This window comes from Echinops telfairi, unplaced genomic scaffold (genome assembly GCF_000313985.2).
Source record: "Echinops telfairi isolate 266 unplaced genomic scaffold, ASM31398v2 ScPeMD7_7469;HRSCAF=8507_0, whole genome shotgun sequence".
NCBI lineage: Eukaryota > Metazoa > Chordata > Mammalia > Afrosoricida > Tenrecidae > Echinops > Echinops telfairi.
The window spans coordinates 38,434,137-38,451,076 of record NW_022111372.1 but is presented as its reverse complement, the minus strand read 5'-3'; the positions used below and the strand labels follow the sequence as shown (position 1 = coordinate 38,451,076).

Below are 16,940 nucleotides of genomic sequence, written 5' to 3'. Positions count from 1 at the left end.
CATTGGCAAGAGATGGTGCGTGGATTTCCTGGCCCATGGCTCATGAAAGCTTTGCCTCCAGGCACTTACTGGAGAGTCAAGAGTTCTGTAACATTTACCTGTGGCGACTTAAGGACTGAGATCTGAGAGATGAAGGGCAGAGAGGTATGTCTGTGGGCCTTGTTGAGAAGCTGTGCTGACAGAAGAACTGTGTTTTGAATAGTTTCTGATCCTGAATTATAACTTGTCTCTTCCCTAGTAAACCTCATAAGCAGGACTATTGTCTGGGAGTCCTGTGTGGCCAGTGAATGATGGAACCCAGCAGAGAAGTTGGAGTGAGGTGTGAGGGACTGGTGTCAGGATTGGTAAATAGGTTGGTGAGAGGACATATGTCCGACCTCCTCTCCAAGCAGAGAACCAGCCTCAGGTGTTGCTGATGATAATGATTGTCCTCCCCGCTTGAGGGGTTAGAGGTCAGACACCTCTGCCCAGCCGCTTTTACAAGTGGCATCTCACTGTGGCCTTGATTTCCATTGCCCTAATGGCCAGTGATCTTAAGTAGCATCCTCCCATGAGCATGTTGGCCATTTGTATATCTTCTTTAGTGGAATTGTTTAAGACCTTTGCTTTTTTCCCCCCCTCCCCCTTTTGCTTGGGTTATCTGCCTTGTTAAGTTGTGGGGATTCTTTACACATCCTGGATATTAAATCCTCCACGTGGTCTCCCAATCTGTGGGCAGCACTCCGCCTTGTTCAAGTCCTTTGTTGGACAAGAGTTTCCCATTTTGATGGAATCTAACATGTTCCGCTGTTTGTTGTGTGCTTCCGGATCGCATCTGAGAATCCGTTGTTAAAAACGCTGCCCCAGATGCATGCCCTTAAACTGGCAGCCCTGTTCCATTTGGAGTTAATTTGCTTGCGCGGTACAAGGCATGGCAGCGGGTCCTAGGGCACAGCGGCCCTTACCAGGGTCTGATGGATTCCTGTTGACGTTTGTCTTCACTCTCCTGATGAGACCGGTGACCATCTGCCCCCTCCCCCAACGCCGAAGGAATTTCAGATTTCTCTCCATCCAATTTTGTTGAGAGAGAGAAAGGACGCAGGGTTCTTTTTTGCTTTATCCCCAGGATTAGTCACATTTCAAAGCTGTGCCGCCTCCAACGGCATGTGGTGCCACTTGACCTTGGGAGACCTGTAGGACCCAGTCCAGTGACCTGCAGTGGTTTCTCCTGCTGAAGCCCGCGGAGGGAGCAGGCGCAGGCACGAGCACCCCGACAAGGGCACGGAGCGCCCCTTCGCTCCTGACACCTTCCCCAAACCGCTCTTATCTTTCTCCTCCCTCTCATTAGCTGCTTCCTCTAAGGACTGACTTCCCCACCGAGGGAAATTCCTGAAACCCAACAGTTGACAAACCCACACACACCTCGGGAGGGCTGGGCACCCGACGAAAAGCCCTGGGCGTTGGCCCGGCCCCTCGCGGTGACGGCCCCGCCGCCGTGCGCCCCCGCCGTGCGCCCCAGGAAAGCGTGGGGACGTCCCTGCTGCCCAGCCGCCTGCCCTCCCCGGCGGGTCGCGGGCGCGAAAGTCTCGGTAGGCAGCTGCCCGCAGAGGCTGCGACGAAGCAGAGCGCCCGAGGAGAACAGGTTCTCTTGTTTCTCCCGCTTCCCGCCAGCGCCACGCTGGACGATCTATTTCTGTCTTTCCTTTGGGGAAAATGCACGTTGCCAATGACTAATCCCAGCCCGTGCAAAGATTGCTATCAGCTGTCACCTGCAGGGCGGCGGGCGCGGCGGAGGCAGAGCAGGGTAATGAAGAGATAAAGCGGTGGGTCGCTGCCCTACCTACTTCCCCCTGCACCGAGCCACTAGGAGGCTCCCCGACAGCCAGGGCCTTCTCTGTGCTCGCCCCAGAGATGTGGCCTGCGGAGTGACCGTCTGGGGCCCCACGGCCGCCCCGGGAAGGGCCAAGTCAGGTATCTGCGGAGCAGCCACCTCCCCGTGGGACGGAGCCCCTGAATGGAGCTCAGGACCCCGGCCTCTCATGTCTGCGCTGCTGACACGGTGTTTTGCGCTCCTGTGCCTGGTGACCCCAGGCCACAGTGCGCAGCGATGGGAGCCCTGCACAGGTAAGGTGGGAATGGATGGGGGCAGGGGCACTGGGGACAGTCAAGCATAGGAAATAATTTGTAACACTGGTTCAAGGACATAGGATGCTTAAGGACTCCTTTCAAACATCGGTAGTTAAACGACCCTTCCCCCTCACTGGAAGACAGGTAGAGGTGGGAGATAGGTAGAGGTGGGAGACAGCTAGAGGTACGACCCCTCCCCCTCTCTGGAAGACAGGTAGAGGTGGGAGATAGGTAGAGGTAGGAGACAGTTAGAGGTACGACCCCTCCCCCTCTCTGGAAGACAGGTAGAGGTGGGAGACAGCTGTGGACAAGGGACAGGCAAGGATGGAGGTGGACAGAGGTGGAACTGCGGAGGGAAATAGCTCAGGGCGAGGGGCAGGTGGGAGTGAGAGGTCGAGTAAGAGGCAGGTAGAGAGGTAGGGGCCAGGTAGGGGTTGGAGACTGGTATCGATAGACAGGTGGGGACAAGCAGGGGGTGAAAAGCAGAGCTGGGAGATAGCTTGGGGTGAGAGACAGGTAGAAGTGAGAGGCATGGGAGACAGGAAGAGGTGGGAAGTGGATAGAGATGGGGAACAGGTAGGGATGGGGACAGAGAGGGTAGGACTGCAGTGTGGACTAGATTAAAGAGAGCAGCAGAGGCCACCACAATAGAAAAAGAGTTCTTTAAAATGCTCCCAGGGTGGGGACTAATTTCAAAGAGTTAACCCGCCATGATCTGCGGTCTTTCACATGTACTTACCTGCTTGGCCTTCCTGGGGGAATGGCTTACACCTGCTTTAGGAATGAAGGCTCTGCTGCCCCTTCCTTCTCCCGAAAACGTGATGGGAATGGGCTCTTCCTGGCCTTGACAGAGAGCCCTCGGTGATCCCTAAGGTCATTGGTGGTACCCAACCTGCAATTAGCAGAGCAAGGGGCTCCACTAGGCCTGGGAGCCCTGGCTAAGGCATGTATGTCTAAGGGTTGGCACGTGCCTTGGGTGCTAGTCACCATGTCAGTTTCCATTGCCTGCCGTGAGAGGTCGCTCAGCAAGTGAACAGGAATAGTTTCATATTGGAGAGCCTCCACGGGTCAAGAACTCGTTGAGTCAGAGCTGATTGACGGCAGTGGGTGGGTTTGTATGGGTCAAGGAAGGAGCCCTAGGGGCACCGTGGTTGAAATGCTTGACTGCTCACTGAAAGGTCAGTGGCTCAAACCCACCAGCTGCTCCGAGGGAGAAAAATGTGGCAGTCTTCTACCATAAAGATTTTAGCCTCTGAAACCCTCTGGGGGCAGTTCTACTCTGTCCTATAGGGGCATCATGCGTCAGAAGGGACTAGCTGGCAGTGAGTTTGTCTTGGCTTATGGGCCCAGGCCGACGGTGTGACCCTGCTCTGCTGAGCGTAGAAAGAAGAAACAGACCAATTTCCTTCTGTGAAAGCCAGAAAGGTGCCTGTTGATGCCATGGAGGTTAGAAAGCATTAAGTAGGAGATGAATGAGCCTGATTTGTGCTTTTGAGCTGAGGCTATGTCAAAGTGATCTGAAGGGTGGGCGACTGGGACAGGGCCCAATGTTCTGTAGCTGCGCCGCTGCAGTTACTAGAGCGAGGAGAGTTTTGGAGATGAGATCTGGGTCCCATCTTTTAAACGACTGTGCCCGCGTTTCTGTGCCGAGATTATATCTAACAAACCACGGAGTAGAAAACATGCCTGCACGAGGTAGACAAGGCAACTAGGCCTGTGGGTATGTTGGCCTTGGGCTTGTCTATAGAGCTGGGATTTGGTCTTCTGTAGCAGTGAGGAAATTAGTTGATGTGTGACTCTTGTTTGATGTGGCAATGATTGTTGCTTGGTTCTCTGTAGCAGGGGGATGGCTCTCCTTTGTGCCTGGCCAGAACCCTCTGCTCTGGGGCCACTTGGTTTCCTAATATGACCAAGAGTGACCCGGGGTGATCCGAGTTGGGATCACCTACCTGCACGGGCCCAATCCTGGGGCACAGACTGGGGGTGTGAGCGACCTGAGAGGCGCTGGAGTTGACGCTGCGTGTGGATCTCTTGGAAAGGTGAAAAACCTTATCTAACCTGGGTAAGGTAGGTAAGTGAGACTGCTGCACCTGCCTGGAGTGGCTTTCTGGGAATGGACTGCTTCTGCACACCAGGTGAGAGTGAGCTCGACTTGTCGAACGGAGAATCTGGGGCCTCAAGGAGAGGATGGCCCAGGGGGGCAGCCACTTTCCTTCCTTCCCCTGCCTGGAGACACGCTCGCAGGGTCCGAGCCGGGCCTCAGGGGCGGCCGGCTGTGCCGAGGCGAGCTGCAGCCATAAGCACCCAGCGCTCCTCCCTGGCAGGGGATGAGTCACAGACATGTACTTTCATGTTCGCCTCAGCTCTGGGAACAGAATAAACCCGCATAATAATAATAAAGGTTATTTATAAAGCCCGCCCCCTCTCCCCTGAAGGTACTTTGCAAATAGTTAAAAGATGACCCAGTTATAAATACCATGAACTAGGAGGAAAGATAAAAGTCAAGTAAATAATATTGAACTCGGTTTGGAATGCTTCCAAGGAACTTGCATAATGGCCAGTAAGGATTTTAGGTCGTTTGAAAGAAGTCACTTTGATTCCATTCAAATTTGAAAAGCATGTGGATTTACACTGCAGGATTACGTACGTGTGTGTTGGGGTGTTGGTGGTGGTGTTGGATTTCACTTGATTTAGGCTCCTGTTCCTTGACTTTCGCCGCTGAAACATGTGTGAAGTTGCTGGAGCTCTAGGGTTGGCCCTGATGATCCCAAGGTTTGAAGGCCCCGCCTACCAGGCTGCCTCTGACCTGGAGCCTGTGACCACAGTTGACACCCCAGCACGATTCGGTGACATGCTGTGGCATGTTGTTCATAGGCACTGTGTGCATGCTGGAGCCCCCCTGCAAGGTGCAGTGCAGCGCTAGGGAGGAGGCCCAGCTGTGACGGCTGCTGCGAGTTGCTGCTGAATCAACTCTGACTCACAGTGAACCCAGAGCCGGGCAACGAGACCTTGCCCGCTCCCATGTGTGCCTTCTTCACAACCAAGTCCTGTGCGGTGGCCGCTGTGCCTTTTAACCGATGGGGCTGTTCTTGTAGCACTGTAGCAGTGGTGATCTGCAGGGTTTTCATGGGCTGATTTTCAGAAGTAGATCGCCAGACTTTTCTTCCTAGTCACTTGGAAGCCTAGTCACTGTGGGTGACCCTGCTGGCATTGGAAACATCACTGGCAGAACTTTCAGAATCACAGCATAACAAATGGCCCATTGGCCTTGGGTACCACACCATAGGTTCCCATTTCTCCGTTTTCCCTGGGGGAACCTCACCTCCTAATATTTGGATTGGAACTAAGGTCTCGGTCGGGTTCTGGGGAACCTGTGGGTTGGGACTCTCATATGTCCCCAGTCCAGGGGAGAAAGGAAGAAGGAGAAGAAACCATAACTTCCTGCCCTCCTCTGAGAGTCCACAGTGATGGTGGACGTGGCTGGAGTGAGCCAGGAGATGAGGACAGATCAGACATGGTTGGCGTGGCTAAGGCTGGGGAGGAGAGGGGACATCGTGTCTGGGTGCCTCATGAGCATCCTTGCCCTAGTGGGAACGCAGGAGCGGAGAGGCAAGGAGGGAGGCCTGGGCTAGGAGGAGGAGGCCTCTTCAGAAAGCAACAACTGTTTCTTGGATGGACGGAGTGGGTGTGGGGCCTGGAGAGGGACCCTGGTACACAATAGTTACCACATTGCAGACTCCCCTGCACCTCTTATACTTGAGTGCTGCTGCCGGGTTGTCCATGGGGAAATTGGGGGTGTTTGACCACTGGCTGGTGGCAGAGCCCACTGAGGGTGTGAGGCCCAGAGCTGGCCCTTGCATAGGTATGTCTGGAGGCGGCGAAGCCTCAGGGTGACCCCCACAGCCAAGTTGGACAGTGTGAATAGTCTGGGTCAGGAGGCAGGGCGGGCAGATGGTCACCTCAGCTTTGGGCAGCTCAGCCTGGCTGCTCACATCTGGGCTGCCTGGCTGCAGAGCCTTGTGCAGCCTGGACATGGTCTCCTGGTGGCAGGCCTGCCCCTTTCCTCTGACAGCCTTCAGCCGTGCTGTGATGAAAAGGCTGTGCTGTGATGGCTGGGATCCTTCCAGCTGCTATAAGCAGCCCGGGAGGCTGAGATGCTGCCTGCATGAGGGAAGTGCCTGGTGTCCTATGAGGGGGGCCCATGGTGGAGCATGTTCTCCACCTGGTTTCCAGGCAGAGAGCACAGTATACAGAGGGTGGGGCCAATGTGGGGCTGGTGGAGGAGCCCTGCAGCCCACCTGAAACCCTCAGCTCTGCCGAGATCTCCACACTCCTGGCTGGGGCTCCAGGGAGCCCCGGGGGGCTGGACCAGGAGTAGGAGGCACACCTTCCACCTGTCTGTCCGAGGGCTGCCAGGACACCAGTCTGACTCTGTCTCTTCTCCCACTGCATCTTCATCATTTGGGGGGAGCTGCGGCCTAGGTCTGGGGGCTGTCTGTGAGTGTCACCTGTTAACCAGGGGGAGTTGGGGGTGGGGCAGACCCCCAGCACTCAGGGCCTCTGTGACACTGCTTCAAGCCAGCCCCATCACTCCCGCCTACATTCCAGTCTTGTCTGGACATCGGTTTCCATGCACAGTGCAGGAACCAAACCACAGGTCAGAGGTACCCTCCTCCCGCACCTCCACACCCCGCAGCCAGTTGTCTCTGCCAAGTGCTAGCTCTGGCTGACAATCTCTAGGGGGGAGGGGGCCTGAGAGGGAGTGCTGGCAAGGGCGGAGGGTGGGAAGGGTAGGCCACTGTATGAATGGGATGTGGTCAGCCCTGGACCGGCCCTCCCTCAGGGGGAGTAGGGGACTCTCTGCCTCTATCCCAGTAACCAGAGACATTGCTGAGTAGTGACAGTCCCAGGCAGCACCTCTTCGCTCATGGAGACGAGCAGGCCGCCGTCCCGTGAGGCGCATCTGTTGCAAACATTTTGGGGATGAGATAGGGGTGCCCCTGTGGACTGTTCCCAGGAATTCTCCCTTTGCCCATTGCCCCTTGGGTCTCACCAAAAGGGACTCCCTGGAAATGTGGAATCTATCCCCTCTGTGAGAGCCTGAAGAGGCTCCTGGCAAATGCCACGTTGGAACCGTGTTTCTTCTTAAAAGGCTCCAGACGCGCACAATTAAACCGCAGCAACCGGTTTTTCATGAGGCGCTCAAGCACCACAAACACAGGTGGTGGAAAGTGGTTCTTCAGGGCTGGATTTCCCCTTCTCCAGTCTGGGCCTTGAGCACCTAGTGTAGAAGTGGGGAAGGGGGGGTGGTCTCAAGGCCTCCAGGCCATGCTCAAATAGGGTCTAACTTAGTGCCCCCCTTTCCCCTACCCCCACATACTCTGCTTCTCTTGGCTTCTCCCTTCCTTATCTCTCTTGAGCCTCCCCACCTCTTCCTAGCCTTCTCATCTTTCTAACCCTTCTCCCCTTCTTTCTCCCCTCCTCTACCTCCTCTCTTGTACCCTCTGCACCAGCACTCCTCTCCCATCTTCCGGTGAATCCTGAGCTCTGGCTGAGGGGAGAACTCGGCACAGGTGGGTGTCCATGGGCCTGTCCACTTCTGTCCACTTGGCTGAGCCATGGAGCACGGAGGGCTGTGGTCCTCTTTGCTTACCCCTGGGTCCTGGCTGTGCCCAGGCCATTCTAGCCATCTGTCCTTACTAGAAGGAACACCCCAGGCTGCAGGCTCTTGGGGTGGGTGGCAAGTGCTTACTTGAGGGTCAGAGTGTATAGTCTCCCTGTGCTCAAACCCTAGGTGGGACCTTCATTTGTGATCTGTGTAAAGGTAGGCCAAGGAGCAGAGGGGGAGGGGATCTTCTGAGGGCCGCTGGCAAATACAATCTACAGAGCTTGTCAGAGAAAACCAGAAAACCAACTCACTGCCCTTGAGTCAACTAGGATTCCTGGCGCGCGTATAGCACCGGGTAGCACTGTCCCATGGGGTTCCCAGACGAACTCTACCAGCATCAAAGCCTCATCCTCTTCAGAGTAGCTTGGAGTTAAATGGGGAGAGGGCGAGAAGGTGTGAGAGAAAGGAGAAAAATACTCATCACATCCCGATGGGACCCTGGGGTTGGTTCGAGCCTGGGGGCTTCTGGACCCTAGGCTCCAGCCCCCAGTGGGGAGGGCCCGTTCCCCAGCCGTGGCACCTCTGCCAGCGCCACCAAAGCCCTGACCTCAAGAGCCGGTGGCCCTGTGCACCTCACTGCATGTAACTTTGGTTTTCTAATCAGCAAGATGAGGGGGGAGGGGGGCAGGTGACAGGGGCACGTGATAACAGTTTAGAGGGGCACCTGGGGGAATCTGTCCCAAGTCAACAAGGATTGTGCAGGGCGATTCATACTGCTCGGGGAGGCTTCTGTTTCAGCTTGGAAGTGCGGGGCATGGGGGGCTACACCTGTGTCGGGAGTGGGGGCGGGGGATGTGCGCACGTGTGCGCGAGTGGAGTCGGGTATGCGCACGCACGGGTCCACACGGAGAAACACCTGGGCACCTCTTGACCCTGGTCACCAGAGCTGTCGCACATCCTTCTTTTCGTTCCTGTTTGTCTTCTGGAGGGTCTGCGGCAGCCCTGCTTGGCATTTCTGCACAGAAGGCGAAGGAGATTCTGCAAGGCCACCGGCGGCCGGCTCAGCAGCCCCACCTGGCGCACGGCCTGGGTGGGCGCAGGGCACCCCCGGGGCCAGGGGCCCGCGGAGCCCTTTTGTCAGGTTGGAATCAGAGACCCGCCTGAGGCGGCGCCCCCAGCCCCTTTGTCCTCGGGGGACGCGTGTCCAGGCGTCCGCGCATACTTTCAGGGGTCCCGGTAAGAACCCACGTGGGAAGCCCCGAACCCCCTCGCTTTCCTGACCGCGGAGACGCCGCGTGTCGAACGCCAGGCGGAGGCGGTGCGTCCCGCCCCGGGCATCGCTGGCCGTTTCCAGCTTCCCGCCCGCGCCCCGGGCAGAGCCTGCGGGTGTCTGGGGCGCTGCGTGCGCTGCCACCTGCGCAGGGAGGACGGCAAGGAAAGCGCCCGGGCCATTGCTCGGCGCGTTTGCTTTGGAACACTTTGCTCCCTTGGACGTTCGTTCAAGTGATTCCCTTTGGGATCTGGTCCGGTACCCTTTGCGCTGCGTGTGAACCCTTTTCTGAGGAGGGGCCGCAGGCTTCGGTCGGGAGCACGGATGGTTGGAAGGAGGGGGGCGGGGCGGCGCGGGAGGCTCCAGTCCATAGCCATCTCTGGGAGGGAACAGCGGGCAGGAGGGAGGGTGCTACAGGCACAGAGGCAGAAAACTGGCCCCGTCGGAGGGGGTGGGAGTGGGGGCCGGTGGTGTGTGGAGGTGGGTAAAAGGGCCTTGATTTCTCCTCTCCCCCTCTCAAGGTGGGATTAGAGGGAGGGAGCAGCATGGCGGGGGGCGTCCTGTGGTACAAGGAGAAGGGAGGGATCAGGAACTCTTCTGCGTGAGGGGGACGGCAAGGACCTCACGTGTGTCAGTTACACTGCTCCGCAGGGTTTCCCAGGGCTGACTTTTTGCAAGTATCTTCCCAGGGCTTTCTTCTTAGTAGCCTTGGAGTGGAGTTAAACTCTTAGGCTAGCAGTCACGGTCTTTAACCGCAAGGTCAGCAGTTCGAAACCGCCAGTTGCTCCAAAGGAGAGAGGCCAGGCTTTCTACTCCCATAAAGAGTTACACCCTTAGCAACCCAGAGGGAGTCCGAATGGACTGGATGCCAGGAAGTCAAGTGATAGCAGCCCTTATGGTGCTGTTGGTTAAGGACCGGCCTGGTAACCAAAAGGTCAGGCGTTCAAACCCACTGGCCTCTCCTAGAGAGAAAGATGAGGCTGTCTACTTCAGTAAAGATGTTTAAAGCCTCTGGCATCCTTCGTAGGGTCACTGGGAATCGACTTCTTGCGCTCCGTGGCTGGTATCGGGAAGGGAGCACGTGGACCGCTCTGGTGACCCTGCCTGTCAGAGGAGGTGATACTACAGATGCCGTCTAGAAACATTTTGTGTATTGTTTCAGCAGAAAGGTGTTTTTCATAAAAATATCCCTGTTAGTTTAACAAGAAAACATTTTTCATGTGTTGATCTATTTACGAGGCTGAAACCGTGTGCTAACTGACCCTTTGACAAGCTCTCTGGTCCGAGCCGCCTTTATCGCCGGTTGCAAACCGCGCAGGGCTCTGCCAGCCGGAACCACGTGCCGTGACGCGGGCTTCGTGGCCGTCAGTGTTCTCACAGCCACGGGCTCGGGCGTTTCAGCCACCATGCTGTGGTAAGTCGTTTTTATAGGCCAATATCAATCACTTTTTATTGGGAGGAATGAAGTGCTAATTAAAGGAAAAGAAGAACGACTTAAAAATAGGCCTCCGTTCAGTTAGTCATTGTGTTGCAACTGGTGACGTCATTCAATGTAGAGCGATTGGACGAAGTGATTCTGTTCTTCGTATTTATATAAGTTTAAGAAAGGATATGTTTTAAGCAATTTCCAACTGGATCACGTACCATTCAATGACTATAATGGGTAAGAACAGTGGTCTGTTCACAGGGGAGGTCCGTGGGCGGGGGCAGGGAATGAATGACTCTAGTGACAACCAAGCATCCACCCTCGGGCCGCCCCGGAGGAACTCTGCCCAGATTTTTAGCTGAAATAGAGAAAAGAGGAAACGCGGGTTCAGAATTTGGATCTAAAACTAGTGCTTTGCTTTAGACAACACGGTCGTGACCCTCCTGCCACCTCGGGGGCTGTAAGGCTACCAATCCAGCCGCGGGCTCCTCTTTCCTGGAAGGACAGACTGGCGGGCAGGTTAGACCTACCTTGGCACAGCCCTTCTGCTTTCCTGGGCGCAGAACAGGAAGTCTCCCTCCAGGTCTCGGGAAAGATGGAGCCAGGGATGTGGGGCCCTACAGAGATGCTCTCAGTGCATCCATTTTCTTGGTCAGACAGGCCCATCCACCTGTCTTAGGACCTTTCTTTTGGCTGGGAAGGGGCCTGTGTGATAGTACTGGAAGGTCTGTCCACTCAGATACCCCGAAGCCTTGAGTACATTCTCTGAGGGCCCTAATCTGAAGGTGACCCTTGAGCTTCCCCTTTTGGCGAAGGCAGGGGGTTAGGGAAGGAGTCTGGTCGCTCATTGATGGGCGGCTGGAATCCACCAGCTACTCCAGAGAAAGATGTAGCCGTCTGCTCCTACAGCCCTTCACCCCCATGGGGTGTTGGGTTTGAGCTTCATTTGAAGGCAGTGAGCTTCATTTGAGACATTTGGGGAGGACCAAGGTGGTGGGGTACACCATGCCTCAAAACTGTGGTATGCAGGCAGGGAGGGGACCATAGGGTGAGAGGTGGGTGTGGGAAGCTTATGACTCGAGGGCACCTGGAGGTCCCTTTTGGGGACCTCCTCAGACTGGGACCATTCCCTCAAGGAGACACAGTCCTGACCTTAGACCTCAGGGTGTGGACTCCCTGCAGTCTTTTGGCCTTTCTCTCCCTGACTTCCATTATGCTGAGCTGGACCATGGAGGGCATTGCTTCTAACCTGTTGGTTGGGCAAGGTGGAGGGCATTTAAATAAAACAATGAGGTTCAAGGACCACGAGAGATGCAGGGTGACCGCGGGAGAGCGGTATGGAGGCGCTCCTGGATGGCTGAGGCCAGGGAGCCCCAGTCCAGCCGCCTCCTCACATGGGGGCAGATGTCCCCTGACCTGGGAGAGTTTGGCCTGGGGACAATGGGACCCTCTCAATCATCCAAATTCAGCCCACACCAAACAGTGGCCAGGGGAGCCACCCAGAGGTATGGTTGCAGGAGCTGTGTGGACGCAGGGACATGTGGGGTGGCCCTGAACTCAACACCACGTAAAGCTGTGCGAAGTGGTTCATCTCCAAGGTGACTCCAAGGAGAGCTGTCTTGGCTCCGAGGACCAGGATGGAGAATGCAACATGAACTGGGAGATAGGACCCATTAGAGTCAAAAGACAACTTTTTCTCAGTGCAGAATGTGTATCCGGGGTGGGAAAGCGGTGGGGCTGCTAGATCAGGAAACAAACAGCTTTAGGAAGGGCCCAAAGAGTTGCAGAGCCCCCTGAGGCTGGCTACAAGATGGCGCAGAGGCCGGAGTAGGTAGCCAAGGCTACCACAGCATTCTGGGACACTTCCTTGCCTCAAAATGGTTTGGGGACATCGCACATGTTTCGGTCTGCTGAGCTGTCAGACGGCCTGAACTGTGGTTGTTGGGGTCTGAGGTCAGGTGGCCTTTACACTGAGACTTGGACTGAAACTTACACTGACTTAATCCAGAAAGTGCTCTGTGGTCAGCATGGTGGGTGGCTCCTATTACTCAGCTGGGCAGGGGCACCCTCCTAGTCAGCAGCAGGGCTGGTGGCCGGAAGAGGGGCTTTAGCAGAGCAGGATAGAGCAGAGGCTGCAGAGCAGGGACATACAGGAGGAATATCTTCAGCATGAGGGGGTACAGGTAGGGGCCTGGCAACAAGTGGGAGCTGAGCAGGAGGCAGCCCCACAGCAGGCAGGCACACAGCTAATGGGTGTGCAGCAGACTGGCTTGCAGCAGACAGGAGTACAGCAGACTGGCTTGCAGCAGACAGGTATGCAGCAGACTGGTATGCAGCAGACTGGCTTGCAGCAGATGGGCGTACAGCATGCAGACTGGCAGCAGGAGGGCCCACAGGAGCTGGTGCAGACTGATTGGCAGGGGCTGGTCCCACAGCTCACAGGACTGCAGATGAGGGGCAGGCAGGAAGCTGGGGCACAGCAGGAGGACTGGCAGCAGGAGGAGGTGCAGCATGGGGGCTCACAGTAGCTCTCCGGGCAGTTGTCCACCATCCAGGAAGGGCCAGTACGAGCATTGGGCATGCAGACGCAGCTGCCATAGCTCCTGTCGCTGGAGCAGATGGACCTGGTGGACGCAGCAGGAACACAGGTCCCGGAGCAGCAGCTGTCAGCCATGGTGGGTGGGAGGAAGTGAGCTGGAGGAGAGTATGAGTGAGGAGGGTGTGAGTGTGAGTGTGTGGAGCGCTGGGCTGTGGGGGTTTTATATCCCTCTGTGCTGTGTGTTGTCCCAACAAAGACTCCCAGATGCCCTTCCTCTTCCTGGTTGGTGTCCTAGGCAGTTCTGGGATCACTCATGGTTTAGTTTTCCCAAAGATGCTGCCTAGCTTTAAAAGTCCCAGTGGTTTGGGGGCCGGGTGGGCTGTCCCTATGAGGGTCAAGAGTTGGCAGGGTGGTCAAATAGGTGGGCCAGATGAGGGGTGAGTAGGGTGCCTGTGGTTCCAGAGCTGGGTCTCAGAAGCTTGCAGGAGCTTTTGTAGACAAGAGTGTTTCTGACTCCATCGTCCGCTGCCTCCTCTGCACCTGAGCTCATAGATGCCTACTTGTTTTTCACTTGGGTTGAGCCAGAGCTCTGTCCATGGCCTTGGCATACCTACCCAGGGCATTGCTCATGGATCCAGCCAGCAGTCCCTTATGTGTGCTGGGCGCTGCCAGGTACTGGGACAAAAGTGTGGTGCCTGGGCTCAGGGAGGGTGCCTCCCCTGGGGGAAGCTGGCAGGTACCCATGTATGCTTAAGGTGAGGGGAGGGTAAGGGACGTGTGAAGGAGGCAAAGGTGGAGCAGGTGCCTGTGGATGGCCCCGGACTTCAGAGTAGAGGACACACATGAACCGCTGGTGGGCCGGGAGGCTGGGAATTTCAGTTCCTGCCATTGTCTCAATGGTATTGAAATCAGAATACTTGGGAGTGATGAAAGTAATGCTTATCATTCATAGTCATCCTAGTTTCCTGTGGCTGCTGTAACAAATGAGCACAAATGGAGTGGTTTAAGATCATAGAAATGTACTCCTTCACAGATCTGGAGACCAGAGGTTCCGAATCAGTATCACTGAGCCCAAATCAAGGTGTCCGTAGGCGAGAGCATCTCATGGCCCCAGGCATTCCTTGGCTTGCAGCTGCACTTCTCCAGTCTTGGCCTCTCTGGCCACATCATTTGCTCCTCTTCTCTGTGTGTGCCGTCTCTGCTTGCCTCGTATAAGGACATTTGTGCATTTAATCACATCTACAAAGTTCTCTTTACTCATGGAGGGTCACCACCGCAGGTTTTAGGGATGAAGCTTTGGGTATCTTCTAAGGGAGCTTACTTGACTTAAGCCATGGTATTCTCAGACACCTAATATGCAGGCAAAAGCCGGGCAATGAGGAGGAAGCCTGAATAATTGACACATTCACGGTAAATTGTGGTGCCGCTGAGGAATAGACGGTATGTCCACATACGACAACCTGCCAGAAGAACAGACACGTCTTAGAAGAAAAACAACAAAGATGCTCCTTAGCACTTTATCGCACACACTTTGGGCATGTCTTTGGGGGCCCCTCGCTGGAGAAAGACATACGCGGTATAGGGTAAGTGAAAAGGAAGGAGGGCGCTAGTCTACATAGTGACTCGGCACAGTGGCTGCGATGAGCTCAAACAGCAGTGTTTGTGAGGACGGTACAGGACTGGGCACTCTTTGCTTCTGCCGCGTATGAACTTGCCGTGAGTTAGCGCTGACTTGAAGGCGCCTAACAGTAACATTGTCTACAAGTCAAGGAACCCAGGGGTACTCAGCACTATGGACAAGGAAGGAATCCACATCACAGAGAACGTGCTTTGAACTATTGTCCGGAACTATGAGAAAGCTAATTTCTATTTTCCAAAATCACCTGCTTGTGGCACCTCTGTTACAGCAGGGCTAGGAAACTAAGCCCCATGGACATAAACAACGCGATCAACGCCCTTATCAAAATCTTTGAGGTGCTTTCTCCTGCCTGCAGCACCTAGTGTTCACCTTCCATATCACTTTTTTTCCCCTCAGGATTTTATGTCTGTCACACCATTGCCTTCTTGTCTGCATGGTTTCTGCTGAGACGTCTGAGCCCACCCTTATTGGTTTTCTTCTGCAGGCGACTGCTCTCTTTTCTCTAGCTGCCCTTGGGGTTCTCCTCTTTCCCTTGGAATTGGAGAGTTTGATTATGATGCGTTGTGACATAACTACTAAACATAAGAACATATCTGGATGTCTCTGCTCTCTGGACTCTTCTCAGTTATCCCGGACTCCTCTCACCAGCCCTTCAGGTTGAGAGACCAGGCATGGGGCATGGCTATTGGCCCCTCCCCGGGCAGCTCCATTCCAGCGCACCCTGCTCCTGTGTGAAGCATCAATGCTAGCCTCTCCAGCCAGTGCAACGGCAGTGCCCTAGAAGGAAGCTGCTGTTGTTTATGGCCCTCAAGGCAACTTCCACTCATGATGTGCCGAGCAGAAGGCCTCCCTACAGTCTACGCAGGGTGGCCTTGTGGAAGCAGGTTACCAGGCCTTTCTTCCAAGCCACTCCTGGGTGGGTTCAAACCGCCAACTTTTTGGTTAGTAGTTTGATGATTAATTGTTTGTGCCATTCAGGCCTGGCTTCTGGAAGGGGGAGTTCTTCAGCATCGGTGTCCAGGATTAATGGCTTCTTTAGGACCGAGCAGACACTGTCTTCCTCAAAGAACTCTGGCAGGAGCCCTCAGGCCCAGGCTATCGGATGCATTGGTCCCACTTGGCCTGAGTGCTGCATCCCTATCTGAACCAGCTGTTCGCAGAGAATGAGAGCTGGGGTCCATAGGTGAACCCACCAAGTTGATGTCACACAGGTGTCATTTAGAAAACCAGGGTAGAGTCACAGATGGCCTGAGATCGGGGAATGGTGATGCCACCAGGGGCAGTGACAGGCCCCAAATATACCTGGCAGGAAGGAGGATATCTCTGGTGGCTGAGCTGCAGTGCCCAGGAACCAAGGATGAGGATAGAGGGAGAGGCACTGCAGGGGAGGGGCAGGGAGAGGAAGAAGCTAGTTCACCCCCACAGGTCCCCAGATGGCCACATTTGGGAGCCATCTCAGGTGGTCTAGGGCCTGGGGGGGGGTGGGTGCTAGCTGGATTGTATGCATCAGGTTACAGAAAACTGGTGCCACAATCAACTTATTAAGTGTGGAAGAATGCTGGTTCTGGGGTTGATGAAGAAGAGAGTGAGGAAGAAGAGAGTGGGCACGAGAGAATTGAGTGGGCAGGCCTTGGTGGGCCTGGCTCTACAGAGAAGGACACAGGGCAGGGATGAGTGGGGACTGATGTGATGTCCGCAGGGCCCCCTCGGGGCAGGCAGTAGGGGAAGGCGGATAGCAATGGAGCCAAGAGCACCTTAAGGGAGCTTCCTCAGGTGGGTGCAGGATGTTTATGAACCTGTAAGGTAGGAGTGGGAGTTTAGCTTAATTCAGATTAGAAAAGTCTTAGGGATACTTGCAGTCTGAGTAAAAGGTGCCTACAGTGGGTTGAGTTATGACCCCAAATTCATGTCCTCACAAACCTGTGAATGGCATGATCTCACTGGAAATAGATCTCTTTTTAAAAACTTTTTATCGTGATTTAGGCAATCATCATCAGTTTTACATTCAACAGTTTATAACATGTTTTGGTTCGACTTGTCCATTGCCAGCCCCTACACGTGCCACTGCGCACCCTGCTTTCTCTCAGTGTTTCCTCTTCCCCTCCCTCCCACTCTGCTGACCCTCTGGGCTTTGTCCTTGGGTAAAAGCTGCCCTTTGATCTTGTTCTACCACAGAGGCGAGTCTCAGTTCCAGACCCCAACGATGGCAAAAGGGTCTTTTTTTTAATCATTGTATTAGGGGCTCATACAACTCCTATCACAATCCATACATACATCAATTGTGTAAAGCACATTTGTACATTCATTGCCCTCATCATTCTCAAAACATTTCCTCTCCACTTAAGCCTTGGC

At 55.1% G+C, this 16,940-nt stretch overlaps 1 protein-coding gene across 1 annotated transcript; it reads right to left on the bottom strand.

Annotated features, from left to right (window-relative positions):
• Positions 1–12,517: 12,517 nt before the first annotated feature.
• LOC123521028 (keratin-associated protein 10-8-like) lies at positions 12,518–13,084 on the bottom strand. The gene is given in 1 exon segment (XM_045284548.1): positions 12,518–13,084. A coding segment is annotated over 1 exon segment (567 nt).
• Positions 13,085–16,940: the final 3,856 nt, after the last annotated feature.